General features: G+C 55.9%; 1 protein-coding gene across 1 annotated transcript; it reads left to right on the top strand.

The window, feature by feature from the left end:
• The first annotated feature begins 8,935 nt into the window (after positions 1-8,935).
• Positions 8,936-14,125, top strand: LBHD2 (LBH domain containing 2). The gene is made up of 4 exons (XM_019747165.2): positions 8,936-9,067; positions 10,773-10,859; positions 12,423-12,579; positions 13,759-14,125. The coding sequence occupies exons 2-4, from the start codon at positions 10,791-10,793 to the stop codon at positions 13,854-13,856; spliced, it is 324 nt and encodes a 107-aa protein (XP_019602724.1). The 5' UTR covers positions 8,936-9,067; positions 10,773-10,790; the 3' UTR covers positions 13,857-14,125.
• The last annotated feature ends 7,730 nt before the right edge of the window (positions 14,126-21,855 follow it).

The raw sequence follows: 21,855 nt of genomic DNA, 5'->3' as shown, positions 1-21,855 counted from the left end.
CGCCGCCTTCTCACTGAGGCTGGTGTCCTCTTCCCAAGAGCAACCCCGTGAGGAGTAACTCCAGTGACCTGTGCGTGCCCAGCACTCTCCACACAGCCCCTCCCTTACTGCACACAGCCCTGTCCCCTCTCCACCGTGCAGATCAGAGTGGTCAGAGGAGCCAGGACTTGTCTAAACCCGTGTGGCCAGCAGAGGCCTGGGCATTGCCTCTGAGCACAGACATGTCCTCCGGCTGCAAGGCTGCCTTGTTCTGCCCAGGGTGTGGACAGAGGAGCCTGGGAGGGGCACACTGAGGACACTTCTGTCCGTCTTCCACCTTGTGGATCTCAGTGTGGTCTCCGGACCCAGCTGGGGACTCATTAGAAATGCCCCCAAACCCACTGACCAACAACCAGTGGGGCAGGGCCCTCCCTGTGGTTCTGCTGCATGTTGGATAGAACCACTGCTGCAGGCTTCTCTGCTCTGGGCCACAGTGGGCCCTCAGCTCCTGCCTACGTATACCCCTCCCCCGAGGGCTGGGTGACAACAGAGGGAGGGAGGGAGCCCAGGGTGCTGATCTTCAGGGGCCACCATCTGGCTTAGACCTGCAGTGGATAGTCCACTGTTCCACCTGAGGAGCCCAGGAGACGGGTACACCCATTAGTCAATCATCCCTCACCTGCTAAGTGGGTATAGTGGTCCCACCCACCACTCAGGGCTGCGAGGATTAAGTGAGACAATGCACAGGGTGGGTGCAGAGGGCACTCCATAAGCCACATCTTCATCATCAGAATGGCATTTATCATCACAGGGCAAACAGCCCTTCGACCAGCAGATGATTTCCCTAAATTGGCCTTTAGGACCCAGTGCACCTGCCTCCTACTGACTCTCTGCTGGCTGGGGAGCCAGGAAGCCTGGCCCATCCCTGCATGGCCGCAGCCTGGGCCACCCCCTCACCGGTTCTTCCTGCGTTTCCCCACCCTCCCACCCAACCCACTGCGGCCCAGAGCACAAACCCTGGGGCGCAGGGTTTGGGGGCGTCTGCTCCCGCTCAGGAGATGCACCTGCTGGGCGGGTGTCGCACTGCAAGTTTGGTGAATATCTACAGGAGGAAATGGTGGCCCGAGTGGCTGAATGACCTGCCAGTAGGTCGGGGTGGGGGTGGGGATGGAGGAGACTGGAGCTGCTGGGACAGGAGTGGGGCGCGGGGACGTAGAGAGGGTGGTGTCCCGGCCTGGGCGGGGTGCATATCTGGCGTGCATTTCCCCCTTGCTGCTCCAGGGCTCAGAGGCCGGGCAGGACAGGGGGTGCCAGGCCCCACCTTTCAGCAGTGACGTGAGGGCTGTAGCCGGCCAGGCCTCAAACCCGGCTCCGCCCCCACCCGCAGGCGGGGCTGGGGATGGAGCGGCTGTTTTCCCTCCACCCTTGTCCCCCAACCGGGTTCCCCTCATTTTGCTCAGGACTGGCCCCTTCCCCTGCCGCCATCACGGCTTTGCGCCCAGGCGCTCAGGGGATTCACATGGGGGCTTTCAGAGACCAGATCTCACAGGCTTAAAGAATCGGTTAAACGGGAGGCTGCCAGGAAGTGGGCAGTTTCTGCGTCAGATGCGGGCCTGACACCCATCCGGCTGTCCACAGGGACTCAGCGCCTCTGGCGGAGGGAAGACAGGGACCACTCCAGGGCTCCCCTGTGGGCAGCTGGTCTTTGAAGGCAGGAGGCTCGGGAAGACTCCAGTCCCAGCATCAATTCTGCATCGTGAGCCCTGGGGCAAGACACTTACTCCCCTCTCTGAGTCTCAGAGTCTGAGCCTGTACCAGGAACAGGGGTTAACAGCCCCTGTTCCCACACCAATAGATTGTCCTGGTCACAGCTGGGGTGGATGAGAGGTGTGGCTCCCTTGCTCCTCACACCCTTTCCCCCAGAGCACGCAGCTCTGTCCAGTGTTGGCAGCATGTCTCTTGTGCCCACTCCAAATTCCAGCCAGCTCTGTGACCCTGGGCAGCTCCCTCCCTCCGCCTCTCTGTGCCTGGTCTCTTCCTCTGTAGAATGGGATAATAATGTACCATCCTCATAGGGTCTCCATGATTCAATGGGCTAGGCAAAGCTCCCAGACAGTGCGTAGGATACAGGAAGTGTATGCAAGCTCAGCTAGAATCACGGTGTATCCACAACATCTCTGTGCTATACAAACGTACATATGCATAAAGGGGCAAAGATTTTAAACTTTATATTTGTTACACAAAGGTGGCTCCTGATAGGCACTGCGCACATACCAACACCTCCTGGAGAAGGATTTGTCACCACCTCAATACACAGGAGCTGCAGCTTAGTGGGTGAAGCTGAGGTGGTCCCATGTGGCAAGCCCTGGGGTATATCCTAGGCTGGCCAGCTGGGTCCTGCCCTCTGCTCCTGGCAGTGGGTGAGTCCTTAGGAGGCTCTAGAGATTAAAACCCTGCCCCACCCATGAGCCCTGCCCAGCCTCAGTCTCTCCCTGCGCACAGCAAGATGGGCTGGGTGAGGGAAGGGCAGTCCACAGCACTGTGTGGCGGTTTGGCCCAGGATGGGGAGGGTGGAGCACTCTAGGCCCGGTGGGATGACAAGCCCTGGATGACCCGGGAGGTGTGGCCTTGGACAGCTCTCTTCCAACTCCTAGGCAACTCCTCAGTGGGACCAGCCTGGGGTCCCAGCAGCAGCTCCAGCTCACGCCTGCGCCTTGGTCTCCACACCTGGACTGCCTCTCTCACTTCCATTCTCACGGTCCCATGTCACCTGTACTTCAAGCCGGAAATCAAGCACCGCCCCCTTCTCCTAGACTACCCAGGTCCAGCTTCCTGCTCCGGGACTGTGAAATGGGGAGAAAGCCCCTTCTCCCCAGTGAGCAGGGTGTCAGCGCCACGCTGGACGTTGGACCCTGGATCCTGTCCGGGTTTGCGTCCGATTCTTGAGCCGACCCACTCTCTCTGAGCCTCAGTTTCTCCGGCTATGCGGGGGGGCGGAGGCTACAGGCGGCGGCGCTGAGTGGGGAAAGAGGCTACAGGAGGCCACTAGGGTCTCCTTCTTTGGATCGTGAAACCTGGAATCCCCGCTCGCCCGTGGGGAGAAAGAGGGAAGGGACAAAGACTGGTAGAAACCGACCGAGAGACAGGCTCCGAGCCACCAGGTCCACCGGGAGGGCGGGGCGCGGGGCAGCCCTCGGTGCTTCCTTCAATCCCACTCCCAGCATCGGAGGGGAACGAGGCCCCCAGGTCCGCAGCCCTGAAACTGCCCTTTCCTCCACGGTTTCGAGAGCGCGAGGAGTGGTGCTAGGGGTAGGCGGCCCCCTGGCCGGCGGGGGCTGAAGTCCCAGGGCAGTCCGGCGGGCGTTCGTCGCCTGGTCGGGAGGGGGCGCTGGAGGGGACCTCCGCGGCCCACAGTGAACGACGAGCTCGACCACCCGGAGTCTCGCGGAGGTCGGCCTGTCCAGCCCACAGTGCAGCTCAAGGGAGGGAGGTTCAGGTCTGGGGGACAGGACTGGGTCCTCCTTTCCCTACTCCAGTCTCACTGGGAGGACAGATTCCCCCACCTCTAGGATCTATTTCCCCCTAGCCCGGCTTGTCCCCGGGCTTGTCCCCGGGCTTGGGGTAAGCAAGTCACATCGCAGGCCTCCAGGGATGCCTTCTGTGGTGGTGGCTGATAGCAACGACTCCTGGGGTCCCACAGACCCTGGGGAGGGCTCCCTGCACTGTGCCTTGCAAACCTGCTCGCCCACTCGCGGGGGCTGCCTCTGTTGATGTGATTCTCTTATTATGGCATTTTTAAAACTGAAATCTGATTGGTTACATTAGAAAGAAACGTTCAGAAACTTGATTTGTTTAGCCAGTGTTTCCGGGCTGGAGATTTAGTGTTGGAGCAAGACAGTTGAAATTCCTGCCTGAGGGCCTTTCCTTCCAGCAGGCTGAGACAGTCGTAGGAGTGGGAGTTGGTTTTCTCCAGCCACACACACACCCCACACCCCCATCCCCTGGGACCATCCACTCTTCCTCTTGGGTCATTTACTTAGGACCCTCTGCCCACCAGCCTACCAAAGGCAGAGGGGCTCAGTCTTGGACCTGCTTCTCACATGAAGACAAAGTATAGGACGAGGGAGCTCATATTGCACTTCAAATTATTAAATATTTCAAATTAACACCCAAATGCTGTTTGGTCGCTTTTGCTCGGCTGTTGCCATCGTGGAGTCTGGGGCGTTTTACCCAAGGATGGCCACAAGAGGGCGCCAAGAGCAAACCTTCCTGGCTCTGAGCCAGAATTCCACCATTTTCCCCCCCCCCCCCCCCCCCCCCGCCCAGTTCCCCCCAGCCCAGGGACGCTGCCCTCACCTCCATTCACGCTTCGGAGGTGAATGTATGGGTGAGGGGTCTGGGAAGCGGATAATTCCAGCCTTACCGTGACCAGAGAACATCAGACATGGTTGGGTTGGTCCTTACTCTTCATTTAGTCCACCTGGTCTTCCTACTCCATCGGTAGGGACATGGAGGCCCAGAGAGGAGCGTGGCCTCCCAAGGACACACAGCAAAGACTGGGCGTGGCCAGGACGCACAGCTCCTGTCTCAAGATCTGCTTGTCTCCTGTGGAAAGGCCCCTGGTTGGGTGATGAGGGGGTTGGGGAGAAGGAAAGGGAAGAGCAGACTGGGAGGCTGGCAGCAAAGATAGGCCCCAAGGCTGACTCTGGGCTCAGATATGGGCCTCCAGGCCTGTCTGTAAAGATACTCCCGGTCCTCAGCTTCCTGCTCCGCTGTCAGAGCTTTCTGCTTTCTGCTGCAAGGGCCTTGAGCACTTCCTGAGAGCCCAGGAGCATGAGGCTCTTGTCAGCTAACACCGTGGATGACAACCAACACCTTAGGTGACAACTAGCACCCTTATTAACAAGTAGGGAGAGCAATTCCTGTCCAAGTGGAAAGGAGTGGGGTGGCCTTTTGGGGGTTGGCAGTAGACAGGGGAGCATGCCAGCACAGGCTTTCCTGACATGAGGCTGTCTGGGTGTTCGGATGGTGCAGGTGCAGCCGCAATGACCACTCTGTGTGACCATAAGGCAAGCCCCTGTTCTTCTGGTTCAGGTGCCTTAGGGTGGAGAAGTGCATGTATATGGGGGTGGGAGCTTCTTAGAACTTAGCTGACTGGTGTACTTGCCTGCCTAAAACCCTCCCAGAACTTCTTGTCTCCAGGCCCACATCATCAGGGACCCACCCCTAAGCCAGGTAGCCCTAGTCATGCATGATCCTATGCCAACCTCTTTTTCCAGTCTCATCTCTCTTTACACCTACGTCATCAGGTCCCCCACACCACAGCCACTGTGCCCAGACCAGGTCTCTGCTGATCTTGCTGTGATGCCCCACCCCAATCCTCCAGTGAGGAACTTGTGCAAAGAGCTTCAGCCATCCTATTGCCAGAAGATGGAGCCACCGAGACTTTGACACAAGAGATATTTTTACACTGACGCTTCTCTGTCTGATCTGTTTCCCTTTTGTGGACCATCACACCATAAATTTATCAGCCCATGAATTTGGATGGGATTCTATTCATCTTGATGTTCCCAGAATCCAACACTAAAACTAGTAATAAATGTTTAATATTGTGTTTAATATTACTATTTATTAATAAATGTTTAGTTGTTTATGAATTAATGGGCAAAAGAATGGTGAAAAGATGGATGGATGGATGAGTGATGGAGATGGGTGGTGGAGAGATGGAAGTGAGAATGGTTAACTGATGTTTATGTGTAAGAATAAAATACGAGGATAATAGATGAATGCATGGCAGGATGATGGACAGGTAAATACTAGGTCGATGGATGGTTGGTGGGAATGAATGACTGGACGGGGAGATGAATTAATGGATGATGAAATTGTAGAATGTGTGGGGGGCAGATGGATGTATAGATAATGGTTAGATAGATAATGGAAGAATAATAGATGGTATGCTGGACTGTGGGTGGGTGGAAGCTAGTGGATGGTGGATGCATCTATGAAATGGTAGTTGGTTAAGTGATGATGAACAGATAAATAGATTGTAGGTTGATAGATGGAGGGTGGATAGATGAAGACACTAAGTTGATGGATTGATAGATACTGAAAGAATCTATACATAGTGAATTAATTGCAGGTAATAGGTGGTGAGTGGTGAATGCTTGTGCTGAATTACAGAAGTATGGATGGATGGTGGATAAATAGTAAGTATGTGATTGTGATAGATCTCTCCATAGAGAATAGATGGATAAATGTGAATGTACATATAGTTGATGGATGGATCATGAATGGTGAGCAAATAAATGGTGGCTGGATGGTTCAAGAATGGAGGACTAGATGGCAAATCAATGGGTGGTTTCTAGGAGGACAGATAATGGATTGTGTACTGTAGAAGTGTAGATGGAGGTGAATGGTGAATAGATAATGAATTCTGGATGGATAGATGATGATTAGGTGATTAATGAATAATGGTTAAATGACACATGGCTATATCTTGGAAAATGGCTGAATGAAAGGTGAATGTTGGATGTGTAGATGGTGGAGAGATGGTGGCTGGATGGTAGGTGGTGAGTGGTAAATGGAAATGGATGGTTTAATGTATAGATGGAGGAAGATGGATAGATGGCAAGTGGATGGTGAATGGATGATGAACGACGATGGATATTGAATGAATAGTGAATAATGGATGCGGGATGATGTACAAATAATGAAGAAATGGATGGCAGGTAGATTATAATGATGGTTGGATTATGGTGGATGAATGCTCATTGCTGTTTCTCTACTTTATGCCCAGCACCTAGAATAATGTTTGGCACATAGAGGGCACTCAATAAATCTTTCCAGAATGGGTGAATATGGATGGATGGTAGATGATATTTGAAGGGGTTTTGGATGAATAGTGAATTATGGCTGGATGATAGATGGATGGATGGATGGATGGATGGATGGATGGATGGATGGATGGATGGAGGCTGTTGTGAGATGGACAACAAATGGCTAAATATGTAGTGAATGGGGATGGTAGGTGGTTGGTGAGTAGTTCATAGAAATATAAATGGATAAGAGGTGGTGAGTGACTGGTGGTGATTGAATGTAGATGGATGAATCATGGCTAGTTGGATGGATGGAGGCTGATGGATGGGTGGTGGACAAATCTGGATAAATGAAGGGTAGGTAGATGGTAGATTGACAATTGACAACCAGATATGTGGTGAATGGATAAATGAATGGCAGATGAATAGATAGTTGATAAATACTGATGGAAAACTGTTAGATTGTGAATAATGGATACATAGGTGGTGGAGGGATGGATGGTGAATGAATGTTGGGTATTTTCATAGCGATGCTTGGTAAATGGTGCGTGTGGGTGGTAAATGGATAGTTGCATGATGAATGGATGGCAGTTGGATAGTGGACGGTGGTTAGAATTGAATGGTTAATGGATCTTGGATGGTGGATGATGGCTGGTGGCTGGTGGATAGTGGATGGATGTTGGACGATTCATAGATAATAGTGGCTGGATAAGTGGATGCTGAATGATGGATTGTGGGTGTTGGGTGAAGGCTGGATGTTTAGATGCTGTGTGGTGGATGTTAGATGGTGTTAGATGCTGGATTGTGGATGCGTGGGGAATTATGTGGGTCAGAGGTTATGTACCTTGGCTTCAGGTGTCAGATCTGTGCATCTGGCTGAATGAGAATCATTGTCCCAGGACTGTTTTGCTCCTTTTTGGGAATGGGATTAGGGATGAAGATGAGAGGGGAGTGGTTGGATGACGTCTCCCACCCCATCACACACACCTTGGCCCTCCTACTTCCTTGACCACTTTTCCTTGCCCTCCTCACTCCTTCCATTTGGATGATGTCCTCTTTCTATATATCTAGCCCCACCCAATTCTGTCCCCTGAATTCCTGAACCTTAAACTTGAGACTCAGGATCTCAAGTAGAAATGAGCAGGAGAAGGAGGGAACTAGCCTGGTTAGGAGGACTCTGGCAGCTGCTCCTACTTGGGTCAACAACCACCTTGCTTGCTCAGCAGGATATTGAGAACAAGTCGTTAGAAGAAGGGAAAATGCTGGAGAGGGAGGGAAACCATCCTGCTTATCAGAATATACGTCCTGCTTCTCAGGACCACTTTTAATGAGCTTGAGATAAATCATGGGAAATTAACATGTTGTCACGCGGGGTGTCAGGCGGGGTCTCTAGTCCTGCTCCCCATATAAGAACGCAGGATATGGTGAGGCCAAAAAGGAACACCCACGGAGCCATAGGTAGGGAGTCAGACCACTATATTCTCGCTGGCAGCTGGGTTGGAGACACAGGAAGCAGGAGCCACACTGTCCACAACCCGCCATCCTAACTGCAATCTGTGCTTGCCAGCCACCATCTTCTTGCTAGCCCCCATTTTCTGCTAGCGTAGCCACAGCAGTTATATTAGTGGCCAATGGCTCACTGGTTACAGCTGACAGCCAACTAGCCACAGCTGATGGCCATCCAATCACAGTTGATGGCCATTTACTACCTGAGCCAGCACCTTTCTATGTGAGGCCGAGAGCCTGGAAACTGCTTTCTGGGGCTCTGTCCCACACATGTTCACGCTTACATTCTGAGAAACAACCTTGAGAACCAGAGAGGAGAACAGGTCACTTCAGAAGAGAGAAAAAAAGGAAGAGAGGGAGACAATTCCACCCATAGAGATAAAAACCCTCACACAATGTAAAGAGAGGCTGCTTCCCTCTCTTGGGTCAGCTGCTCCAAGTCTCTGAGTGGACTCTCCTTTACTAAAGAACTTCTTGCTGCACAAACTCTGTCTCTTGACTGAATGCTTTCCATCAAGAAGACAAAGAGCCCAGGTACGACGTCATCCCCAGGAACAGTTCTACCTGGGAGCTGGAGCCAGGAGGGCGGAGGCTCGGAGGGGCGCTGCGCGGACCGAGGAGGGGCGTGAGTGTGAATGAGGGGCCGGGCGAGCGAGCGCATGTGGGCGGAGAGCGCGGAGAGCCAACCCGGACAGAGGGAGGGCGAGCCGGGCTAGCAGCGCTGAGCTGACCGTGGTGGCCCCAGCGCGAGCATCCAGCCCACGAGGGTGAGTGATGAGGCGCAGGGGCTACCCTTTCTCACCCTTGCCCCGGCCTGCGGCCCGGAGGTGCCCTGGCGGCCAGGCGAGGCGCGTCTGAAAGAGGAGGAAGGGGGCGGTTTGGGGAAGGGGAGGGCGTGGGGACCACGGTCAGCCCTTGGCTGCTGGACGCCAGGCTTTGGGCGAGAGCAGAACTCCTGGGATCTGTGCACGGCCATACCTGGCCCTACACACCTGAGAGCCTGTGGAGTGTGGGTGGTGGGAGCCCTGGAGGGGTCGGTGCCCCCTCTGGACCCTCGCGTGGGGCGCACTAGCTCTCTGCCTGCTCCCTGGCGGGCTGCCTGCCCGCAAGGTGACAGCTCTATCACCTGTGTCAGTCATCACTCCTCTCTCTTCCATCTGTATCACCTTTCTGGGTCTGTTTCTGTCTTCTTTCTCCGTCATCTCTGCTTTGTCTGTGGCCAGTGCTTTTCCTGCTTCCCCTCTGTCTCTTTCTCACATCTGTCTGGATCTCTGAGTCCACTCTCCTGTCTGCGTCCCAGCTGCCCTAGCTGAGGTTCTGGGTTCCTGGGATGAAGTCGCAGGACGGGCTCATTTAGAGGGCCAGACCTGGGAGCAGGGGGCATGGGGTGGAGAGAGACTTTCACGTGCTCTGGGATGAGGTGGAGGCACTGGAGGGTATGACTTGGCTGCCCACTGCCCCGGGATGTCCAGTGCAGCGCATGCTCCCCTCCTACCTCTCCTGGGTCTGGGTGGGAACTGAGCTGACCTGAGCTGGGTATTTGTGAAAGGAACCTCATTTCCCAGAATAGCAGCCCTCCCCCTTTGCTGGGTGACCACAGGACCTCCCCACCCCCCAAGCACCAGGGCATCATGGGCATTCCGTCCTCTGGTCACTGCTCTCCCTCTGCCCAGTACCCTCCCAGCACTCCTGCCCCTTGCCTGTGCCCCCAGCTGCCTCCCAGGCACTGCCAAAGGGAGGTGTCTGCCTGCCAGACCGCACCCCTATTTCTGCCTCTGGCCTAGTGCAGGTGGAGAGTCTTAGCCTGCCGCGCCTCTCTTCCCAGAGCCTTGCTGTGTGGTCTCTGGCTGGGCTCCCTTGCCCTTGTGCCTGGCCTGAGCTCATAGCCAAGTGCAGGCTGGATGTCAGCTTTCCTCCAGCTGTGGGTGTTGAGGGCCCGGCCCTGGGTGTGTGTGGGGTGTCTGCTCTCAGGGCCGGAGTGGGGACACGGGCACCTTTGCCTCTGGCTGACTTGAACCCGGGCCCTGCTGCTCTCGGCCTCCTGTCTCGGAAACCCATTTGGTTCCCTCCACTCTCCATGCCCTCCCCGCGCTATGTCCTGACTCAGGCCATCTTCTCTCCTCTCCACTGGCCTAGCTGCGTCCTGCTCGTCCCTTGGGCCTCAGATCAGCTGACCCCGTCTCAGGAAGCCTTCGTGGGTCTTAAGGCTGGGCCAGCCTCCCCCTCCTGCCCCTGCCCCTCTGCAGCGCTGGGCACACGGTGTGGTGCCCGTCTAGTGCCCCCTCTGATGGTGGGCCCAGGCAGGGATTAGCAGTGATAGAGGTCCATCTGAGCCAGGGGCGCTGGGCCGAGGGTGGGTGGGGTGGTTGTGGGCTGGAGCAGCCTGAGGCTTCCAGAAGAAGGGTGGGATCCAGCGTCCGTCCCTCAGCAGACACTTCTGCCTCCGCGTCTGTCTGCTCCCTGTCTGTGTAGCCCGACAGTGGCAGCGACATGAGTGCCCCTCAGCCTGCCATGCCAGAGCTAAGCCCAGCTGAAGAGGCCGGAGGCCTAGCAGGAAAGGTATGTAGTTGGGGCCCTGGGGTGCCAGCCCTCAGCTTTGGGGGACAAGAGGGAGCCAGCCTCAAGCCCTGGCCCATGACTTGGGGCATACCTCAGTTTAGCTGCCTGGGTGGGGTAGGCGGTTGCTCTGTCTATAGGAGTCTGATAAATAAAGCATTGAAGGCCGGGCAGCCCTGGCTTCCTTAGCACCCCTTCCAGACCGTGGGGACCCCAGGACTTGATCCTCAGGGCACTTTTCTCTCTGATGGCTGGGGCAATGACAGGGTCCCCTGCCCTTAGCTCTACTTTTTATTTGCTGGGGGGTGTTGATGCAGCTAAAAGTGAAGTGTCTACACACAGGGTACAGTTTTAATGTTCTGAGAGCTCATTGTTGAGGGCAGTGGGGCTGGGTGGGGGGAGGACGGAGTAGCACAGGGGGCCAGTCTGAAGCCTGGGGTTGCAGACACAGCCTCCCTGGCAGGGCAGATGGCAAGAGGTACACCAGTCCTTGGAACTCCAAGCTCTTCCTCACCCTGATAGCACACTCTGGGCAGAGTAACACCCCTGGTTTGGGGTCAGCAGGGCTTCCCAGAGGAGGTAGGAAGGAGAACAGCAGTTGGGGAAGGATTCCAGGAGGGGAAGAAGCCCCCGGACTGGCAATGGCAGCAGAGGAGCCAGGAGGCATGACTGGAACACTGCTCAGCTTTTCCTCTGATTCCACAGATGTCCCAGCCCAATGACCTGTTCTCACACTTCAAGGTTACCTGGGTACTTGGTTAAAATGCCGATCCTTGGGCTGGAGCCCAGGAATGTGCATTTAAACACATGTGCGGGTGGTTCTCCTGCCGTGGTTCAAGGGCTGGAGAGCCAAGTTCTGCCTGTTGTATGCCTGCCCTTCCTCGAGGCTCTCACGCCATTGGGGGAAGGCGGACCTGCACCAAGCAACTATCTTGCTAGGTAAAGAGATGGGGGTGGGGAGCTCCAGGAAGGGGACCAGCCCCACAAAGCCATGGAGGTGGGACGTGTAGGCAAGCCCGGGCTGCTGCCGCGCTGGGGCTGGAGGTCTGTGCAGTAGCTCTGGCTGCTGGAGCCTATACCTTGGAAGGCCTTGAATGGGAGGCGGAGATGCTGAGGGCACCGGGAGGGCTTGGGGAGGCGCCCCCGCACACTCTTGTGGGCACTGAACAATGAGCCCAGAGTGAGTTGCTCAGGTTGCCATGGCAACAGTTTCCTGCTCCTCTGAGCAGGGAGGAGGTCAAGGGCCCAGTGGGGAAGACCCCAGAAAGGGGCTGTACCTGGAGGCAGCTGGGGGTGCACAGAAGCCCTGGGATCACTCAATGTATGACCTTGGTCTCTCTGGCCTCTGTGAAATGGGCCTAAGGGCTGAACCCAAGTGGGTCCTGTGGTGCCCCAGGAAGAGCTGTGACCCCAGATGTCAAGTGCCGCAGCCCAGCCCCAGTGGTGGGATGGTGGATGGTCTGGGACCCTCTCAGGGATGTGTGTGTGAGGCCCCAGGGCAGGCATGGGAGGGAGTGGGGCGCTCAGGGCCCGGCATTGCCCTGACCCTGCCCACCCTCCCCACAGGCTGTGGTGGGTGCCCGGGAGAAGGGCCCTCGGCTGGGCCAGCGGTTACCCTCAATCGTGGTGGAGCCCAGCGAAGTGGGCACTGTGGAGAGTGGGGAGCTGCGTTGGCCCCCGGAGGGTGCCCAGAAGGGATCCCCCCAGAGCCAAGCTGCTGCTGGTGAGTGACGGGCTGCCTGTGGGGGTGTCGAGAGAAAGGATTCAGAAGCAGGGTCTCCTTCCTGCCCACTCCTGCAAGCAGAGCCCTCCAGCCCGCTCAGACCTCACCCATCTGTCTGCCCTTTGACCTCTGCTTGGCAAAGGCACTGCCTGGCCTTACCACTCTTCCTGTCACCATACCCCTCCCACCTGCATGCGAGGTCCCCTCATCCATTGTTGGGGCCCCAGGCCTGGCACAGGGGAGGTGTGCTGTGAGCATTTGTTGGGTGAATGGTGGCACATTCTCATCCCTCACCATCCTGTCCCGTCTCCTCTTTCCTCTCCTGCCCTCATGATGGAGCAGGTGTGCATTGCCCACTAGGGCTTGGGAGGGGTGAGGGTATGTGCGTGAGCAGTCCTAGCCCAGGTGTCCTCAAGGTGTGGAGATGGGCCAGCCCCGTGGCAGTCTCCTGTCCTGGGTAAAGGCCGAGCTGCTGCTGAAGCAAAGGAAGCTTCTGGGAGGAGGACGTGTGAGTAAGAGAGTGGTCAGCCAGGAGCCAGGGCTGAGGTGCGGGAGAGACAGCCGGCTGCACAGCGGGGTAGGGGCTTCGGTGAGGGCACATGACGAGTGAGCTGTGCCTGGGAAGTTTGTCCCCTGAAGACCCCTCGGGGGTCTGTCCCTTGCTGAGGAAAGGAATTTGGTCTCGGGGGTTGCTTATCACCCTACCTGCCCTTTCCCCCTCCTCAGATGACAGCCACCACCCCAGCAGGCCCTTTTGGTCCACCAGCCCCTGCAGCTTGGCCAGAAGTGGTCTGTCCATGCCATAAACCCCCTCCCCAAAGCCCCCTCAACCTCTGTCAGGTCTCGGTTGGGGCCCAGGCAATCAGGACAACCCCTTGGGTGGGACTTGGGTCGTGGGGCCATCTCCAGGTCTGTCCTCAACCTCCCCCCAATCTGCCACCCGCTTACTCTGGTGGAGGTGCCAGGGGGTGGCTGTTCCTGCTCCCAGAGCCTGGCCTCGTCCTTCCTCCCAGGCTTAGGACTGCGCATTCAGCACCCTTCCCCCTACACCTGGGGAACTTGTAGTTGCCCCAGCCCAGCTGCCTGCCCCACCCGGCCGCAGCACCCCATCCACACATTTCCTTGCAAACCTGTCAGAAACACAGCCCCACCAACATGGAGGCCTTCATGTTTCTGCAGCCCCCTCACGGAGTCTGCCAGCAGCACCAGGGAAGGCTCCGGATGACGCCGGCAGCGAGTGTGCCAGTTCCAAGGACCAGGCCCCCATGGCGCAGTAATGGGACAAGGACATGGCCAGATTCTACTGTCCTGCCCACCCTGCCATTGCCCTCTGACAGCTGAAAGGGCCTCAGCCCCAGGGTGGCCAGGCTGATGCTCAGAGAGGACAGAGGCCAGCTACCATCTCCGGCCTCACGGGTCTGGCCAGGCCCACTGCCCCTGCCCCCTCCGTCCACGGCCCAGGGTCTGCATCACACTCCTCCTTGTTCTGTTGTTTGAAGCAGAAATAAAGGCTCTTCCTGGTGGTCAGTGGGCACACCAGTGTGGACTCGAAGGGCTAAGAGCTATTTTGGTTCTGCCAGTGGCCTTCGAGGCAAGGGCTTCGGCTTGGAGCCCAGGCTGAGCAGGCCAGGGTGCTAAGTGAGAAAACATGTGGGTGTTCTGCATGGGGGTGAGGCCAGGGCAGCTGGTGGGGCTGTCCAGGGACTGTCGCGTTTGCTCCTCTGGCGCCCCTGCCTGGGGCCCTGTGCTCTGCTCCACCTCATCTGAGACTGCTTCAGGAAGGACCAGCTTCTGCAGGTGGCCTCTCCACCCCTCCTTGGGGCCTGTAGCCCTGGCTGAACCCCGAGGGCAGAGTCTTTCCTGACACCCCTCTACCCTGGAACATAGGGCATAGGAATGGTACAGGAAGTAGATGCCCTATTCCAGGCTGGATCTCATTAAATCCTCACAAAATTCCCATTTTACAGAAGAGAAAACTGAGATGTAAAGGGAGGTGCCTAAATCTATGATGGGATCCCCGCGGCTGGGAAGCCACCCAGCTAGACGGAGAGCCCACATGGGAGATTGGGTGGCACCTCTTTCCTGCATCACGTGAGGGTCCTGTCCCTTTATGGGGTCCAGCCACATTGTCTCTTGGCTCTGTCCCACTGAACGAGAACAGAGGAGCCCTACTGGCTGGTTGGGTTGGCATTAGGGGGCAGAAACCTGATCACTGCCCGGGACTGCTCCCCAGGTGTGCCACCCTCCCTCCCATCTTCCCAAACTGGCCCTCTGCCCTCAGCTACCCTGACCCAGGCCGAGGGAAGCTCAGGGCCTGGCAGGGGGGCACTTGGCATAAATGTTAGCTCAACAAAGTACACAGGCCCAGGCAGGGTGGGGCAAGGCCCAGTGAGCATGGAGGGGGAGGTGGGAGACACAGGCCCCTCTGTTCTTTCCTGGAGGCCTAGCTATAACCTCCAGGATGAATAAGGCGCTTTCTCCAACCTGCCTTCCTTCTAAAAATAGACCCCCAACCCCAAATGCAGGAGAGGTGGGAGGCGGAGGTGTGGAAGTTTGCCTGGCAGCCTGGGAGTCTGTTTTAATTTTAGCCCTGTGACCTGCATGGGCTCCCTACACAGGCCCAGGACGTCCCCGTGGGCCCTCCCCTGGTCTACAACTTGGGAGAGGTGTTGGGCTGTCCTTCAAGACCCTTTCTGTCCTCCAGTCCTTCCTGTCTGGTCCACAAGAGGGTGGGAAAGGGGGCAGACATTTCCAGGAAGCTCTACCAGGACTTGTTGACACATGGAATGTAGGGCCAGGAACCTAAGCAAGGGTGATTCCTGGGGTCATGGTGTGGAACATCGGGTGGGCAATGGTGCCATTTACAGAGATTTCGTCTTCATCCTTCCCAGGCAGTGTTACACCCATTTAAGCACGACTTTCCCAAAGTCTCACAGCTGACAAACAGCTGAGCTTGGACAGAATCCCAGGTGCGCCTGAGACCCGAGTGTGGTGGTGCCCACAGTGCCACTCTGGAACTCACCATGTAACAAAGCATAATTGATGGTGCCAGGACCTGTGCCTAGTGAGCTGGGGGCTGGGGGGTCAGACCCAGGGAGACCCCAGTGGGGGTCTCCCACCCGATGTTCCACACCATGGCCCCAGAAATCACCCTTGCTTAGGTTCCTGGCCCTACATTCCATGTGTCAACAAGTCCCAGTGGGGGCGGGCAGAGCATGTGGACCCTGCCATCCACTCGCCCGCACAGATCAGGGGCCTGCAGCCCGCAGGACCTGGAGCCTTGAAGTCCACCAGGGCCCCAGCCCACCCACCGCCACTCACCAGGGTATGTGCTGGTGGTAATGGTCGGAGGCAGTGCCAGAGACTGATGCCCTGCCCGTGGTTAAGCCCCGTCCCCAGCACGCTGTTGCCAGGCAACCTGGGGAAACGCCCCTGGGAGTCATCCTGCGGCTCCCTCTGGCGTCGGTTAAGGTCACTGCAGAAAGAACGGACATCACCGCCCATTGGGATTCTGACATGGTGTGGGGACAGAGTCCCAGAGAGCAGTTTCCAGGCTCTCAGCCTCACGTGGAGGGGTGCTGGCTCGGTTCTTAGATGGCCATCCGCTGTGGCTGGGTGGCCATCAGCTGTTACTGGTTAGCCATTAGCCACTAATATAACTGCCATGGCTACGCTAGGGGGTTGGTTGGTTGGCGGAGAAGCGGACGGCAGATTGCGGCCAGCAAGTGGATTACACTGCGGATCGTGTGGACCCTGCTTCCTGTGTCGCGTCCAGCCGCCAGCGAGAATATAGTGGTATGACTCCCCTATCTATGGCTCCATTGGTGTTCCTTTTTGGCCTCACCACATCCTGCATTCTTGTGGGGGGAGTGGAACCAGAGTCCCTGCATGACACATGGCGCAGCGAGCAGATTGTGGTGTCGGCCGAAACTTTCCAAAAGGTTGTGGAGCAGCTTGTGCATATAAGCGCTCAGTTTCAGGAAGTCCATGAGGAGCGGTGCCAGTAACAGGAGGTGCCATCTGCTTGGGAGAAATGTGACCCCTCGGTGAATTGGTGGTCCTCTGAAACCTCCAGATGGCACGCCGTCCTGTTGGCTGTGGCGGGTGTCACCTTCCTTTTGGTGGTCTGCTGCTGCTGTCGGCTCCTAGAGGCATCTGACACCAAGGCCTCCACCCAGTCACGAGTGGAAGTGATGTAGCTCCCCATCCCCACGCCCGCCCATCATGCAGCAAAAGGTGAAGCATGAGCAACCTTTGCGCCCCAGGGGCGTTGCTGCAGGCAACCCAGCTGTGACTGAGTTCACGACCTACACCCCATGCACTCCCACTGAGTTGCAGGAGCTGGGGAGGCGGTGGACAGCGCCCTGGAGAGCCAGTCTCGGCTTGGCTATTACGTTTATGGGATGAGGGAGCAGACAACATTCTCTGCTCCCCAGGCGAGATGGAAAAGCTAGCCTTCGTGACAGTGCATCCGTCCCTGTGACAAAGGTTACAGAACTGCCATAGGTTGGCCCACGACCAGGGCAACCACTCTCTAATGGAGTGGCTCACTGCTGGGGTATGCACAGTATGGGGACAGGCTGGCGAGCTGCCAGACACTGTGAGTCAATGGCAATCGTATACTGAACTTACTCAAATCATCCGTGAAATGGGTGTGAGACATGCTATGTTCAACCCTAATATGCGTGGGCCGGATGACGAGCGTTTTACAGCCAACATGAGAACTGGTTTTGGATACTGCCCCTGCAAGTGCCTTTGGATCCTTGGTTGCCATTCTTACACCCTATGAGGGGTGGCAGATCCATGAAGTTACCACCACCAAGGCCACCCTGGGGGATGTTGAAAGCCGGCGGCAAAGGAAGTTAAGACAGGAGGTCCAAGAAGTCGAGACCTGGAAGCCCAAATCAAAAGTAAAGGGGGGGTGGGCTGGCCCAGTGGCTCAGGTGGTTAGAGCTCCATGCTCCTAACTCTGAAGGCTGCCGGTTCGATTCCCACATGGGCCAGTGGGCTCTCAACCACAAGGTTGCCAGTTCGATTCCTTGAGTCCCGCAAGGGATGGTGAGCAGCGCCCCCTGCAACTAAAATTGAACACAGCACCTTGAGCTGAGCTGCCACTGAGCTCCCAGATGGCTCAGTTGGTTGGAGCGTCCTCTCAACCACAAGGTTGCCGGTTCAACTCCCGCAAGGGATGGTGGGCTGCGCCCCCTGCAACTGGAAAAATGGCAACTGGACCTGGAGCTGAGCTGCGCCCTCCACAACTATGATTGAAAGGACAACAACTTGACTTGGAAAAAAGGCCTGGAAGTACACACTGTTCCCCCAATAAAGTCCTGTTCCCCTTCCCCAATAAAATCTTTAAAAAAAAAAAGTAAACGGGCGAGGTCTCGGGCCTCAGAGAGTAACACGCACACAGATGTGGTGTGATCTCATGGCAGCAGTGTTGATTGGTAAAAAATAGACCAACAACCCAATGCACTCCTGCTGGAACTTTGGAAACAGTTGTGTCTAGAACAGCAATTTTGGTGAAGCCTAAATGAGAAGTCCAGGAAAGCGCGACCTGTGTCCCTCCAGGACTTCATGCAGCCACTTGAGGCCGACTCCTTTCAGCTTGATTGGGGGGGGCAAGGTACCTGGTCAGAGGGGACAAGCGGGGACCGGAGGCCATACATTGGTCCCCTTCTAATGTGCAGAGGGTTTTGGCCCTAGGTGACACCAGTGCAGACTGCAGTCTTGTTTATAGGAACCCAGAACTGTTCCCTGGACCAGCAGTCTGCATTGATTTCTACGGGGGAAAAACTGTGACTGTGAAAGCCGTTTCCTTACCACTGGGTATAGGAAGGCTTCCCCCTCATACCTACAAGGTTTATGTCTCCCCCGTTCCGGAGTATATTCCAGGGGTGGACGTGCTACATGGCCTCAGCTTACAGATGTTGGTAGGAGAGTTCCGTCTCCGGATCCGGGTGGTGAAAGCGGTGACACGCGGGCATGCTCACCACCCTCCTCAAGTGTTGCCACAGCCCTGGTGTGTGATTACAGTGCGACAGTACCGCCTGCCAGGAGGACAGGAGGAGACTGGTCGTACAATATTGGAATTGGAAAAGGCACATATTGTGAGGCCAATGCACAGTCCCTTTAACTCCCCAGTATGGCCAGTCAAGAAGCCAGATGGGACCTGGCGAATGACTGTGGACTATAGGGAGTTAAATAAGGTGACGCCACCTTTGCACACAGCAGTACCTTCAATTCACAATTTGATGGATCGTCTGACTGTCCGCCTGGGGACATATCACTATGTAGTGGACTTGGCCAATGCTTTTTTCTCCATTGACATTGCACCCGAGTGTCAAGAGCAGTTTGTTTTTACCTAGGACGGGCAGCAATGGACTTTTCAAGTCCTTCCACAGGGATATTTGCACAGCCCCACTATCTGCCATGGGCTCGTAGCCCAGGATTTGGCACAGTGGGATCACCCATCTGCTGTAATCTTGTTTCACTACGTTGATGACATATTACTAACTTCTGATTCTCTTTCAGATTTAGAGCAAGCAGCTCCCTCTCTTCTCCGCCACCTGAAGTCACGTGGCTGGGTGGTGAACAAGGGAAAGGTCCAAGGCCCTGGCTTATCTGTCAAGTCTTTGGGTGTTGTGTGGTCGGGTAAGACAAAGGTCATACCTGAGGTGATTATTGACAAAATACAAGCCTTTCCCCGGCTGACCAAGGTCTCCCAACTGCAGATGTATTTGGGCCTGCTGGGGTTGGGGTATTGGTGGGCGTTTGTACCCCATTTAGAACAAATGGCAACGCCCTTGTGTAACATGATAAAAAAAGGCGGCCTCGTGGGATTGGACAAAGGCTATAGGGCAAGGCTTTGTTGCCATAAAACAGGCAGTGCAGCAGGCACAGGCTCTGCAAGTAGTGGACCCTGGTCGCCTGTTTATACTTGATGTTCACGTAACGCAAGAGGGGTACGGTTGGTGCCTGTGGCAACGGCAGGAGCATCTCCGGTTGCCAGTGGGATTTTGGTCCCAATTGTGGAAAGGAGTGGAAGTCTGCTACTCTCTAATAGAGAAACAGCTGGCTGCTGTGTACGCAGCCCTAGTGGCCACAGAAGCCATTACAGGAACGGCAGGGGTGTTGGTTCAAACAACCTATCCTGTCTAGGGGTGGGTCTGTACATGGACCCAGGGACACAAAACGGGGGTGGCACAGACCACCACCCTTGCCAAGTAGGGTGCCTACTTGGAGAAACGTAGCACCCTTAGTTCAAGCCCTTTGAGCACAGAGCTACAGCAAGTCTTGGGGCCTGTGGAGCTTGTAGCCCAGGATGAGCCAAGCACTCTAATTAGAGGGGAGGACTTGGAGCCCTTGCCCTACAGAGCGGACAGCCCCCAGTACCTGAGGATGCCTGTATACTGATGGTTCTAGTTGGGGAGCTGCAGCCGTTTGGAAGGCTATTGGTGTGCAGCCCAAAACAGACACCATTTGCTTTGATACTGGGATGGGCCAGAGTAGCCAGTGGGTTGAGCTACGGGCTGTGTGGATGATAATCAGCCACGAGCCTGGGCCCCTAGTTATTTGTTCTGACAGCTGGGCGGTGTTCCGGGGCCTAACGTTGTGGCTCCCTACATGGAAACACCAAAACTGGTTGGTAGGACACCGTCCACTGTGGGGTCAAGCCATGTGGCAGGAGCTCAGGGACCTAGGACAGAGAAAGGAGGTGACCCTAATGCATGTCACAGGTCACTCCCCCTAGTGTCCCCAGGTAATGATGAAGCAGATGCCCTAGCACGGGTCCGATGGTTAGAACAGGCTCTTGCCACTGATGTGGCCCATTGACTGCATAGGAAATTGCAACACACTGGAAGCCAAACCATGGGGCAGGTGAGCAGATGCTGAGGTCTGCCTTTGAAATGGCAGGAGCTAGCAGATACTTGCTATGATTGTGCCATCTGTGCCCAGTACAGCCCCCAGCAGCGGAAGCTCCCCTGGGAGACACAGCAGATTACACGAGGGAGGGAGCCCCTCACTTGCTGGCAAGTGGATTACATTGGACCCTTGCCTAAGGCCCGCAATGCAATGTATGCGTTCACAGCAGTGGACACTGCTACGGGGTTGATGTTTGCTTGGCCGTGTCAGGCTGCGGATCAGCGGCATACAGTGGTCGCTCTTACACGGCTGTGTGCCCTCTATGGTTGCCCCCAAGTCATTGAAAGTGACAGGGGTACCCATTTTACAGGGCAAGAAGTGCAGCACTGGGCTGCAAGAATGGACGTGCAATGGTTGTTTCATGCTCCGTATAACCCACAAGCAGCTGGCATGATTGAATGCTACAATGGACTTTTGAAGCGAGACCTCCGGGTGTCAAAACACCCTCCCATGATGCGTGACTGGGCCTCGCGTCTATGGGATGTCCTGAGATTTCTGAATGAGAGACCACGGAAGGGAAGGCCCGCACCAGTAGAAGTTCTGCTACATAAAACGGCTGCTCCCATTCAATTACAAGTTACCACCAGTGAGACTCTGGTTCAGCCAGGCTACGGCAGAAATGGAAACATTTTGCTGCCAGCACCTACATGCTTGAAAGCAGGGGAACGGCAGCAATGGACTTGGCCCTGGCAGGTCAAAAGTCCCCACTGTCGGTGGTTGGGCCTGATAGTCCCATGGGGGGCTAGTTTGACCCATTATTTGCTAGCAACGCCAGGGGTGGTGGCCAAATGGCCACCGCAAGTGACTGTGGAATACGGAGGTCCCGATACTGGCATGATTTTGTGGGGAACCTATGTGCTCTCGCTATGGCCTATTCTGGGGTCCCCTGTTCTGCTACATGTTGAAACTACGCAAGGGACCCAAGCACTGCCATGAAGATCTGGTACCACAAATCGGGAAAGGTGCCAGTGGCAGCAACCCTTCTTTCCCAGGACAAAAAGCTGGCATGTATCCTCTCAGATGGAAGGGATTTGCCATTGTTGGTTCCTATGACTACAATTTCTTTCCACGTGTAGGGGCCTATAGGCTAATACGACACAGGGCCCCTCGCGGAAGACGCTTGTTGCGTAGATTGTGAGGTGAGACCCTGAAGGGGTGGAGTGTGGGGACAGAGCCAGGAGAGCAGTTTCCAGGCTCTCAGCCTCACGTGGAAAGGTGCTGGCTCGGTTATTAAATGCCCATCAGCTAGAACTAGCTGGCCATCAGCTGTAACCGATTAGCCATTATCCATTAATATAACTGCCATGGCTACGCTGGCAGGGTGGTTGGTTGGCAGAAAAGCGGACGGCG

This window comes from Rhinolophus sinicus, linkage group LG03 (assembly GCF_036562045.2).
Source record: "Rhinolophus sinicus isolate RSC01 linkage group LG03, ASM3656204v1, whole genome shotgun sequence".
Lineage (NCBI taxonomy): Eukaryota > Metazoa > Chordata > Mammalia > Chiroptera > Rhinolophidae > Rhinolophus > Rhinolophus sinicus.
The sequence above is the reverse complement of the archived record's forward strand: the minus strand, read 5'-3'. Positions and strand labels throughout refer to the sequence as shown.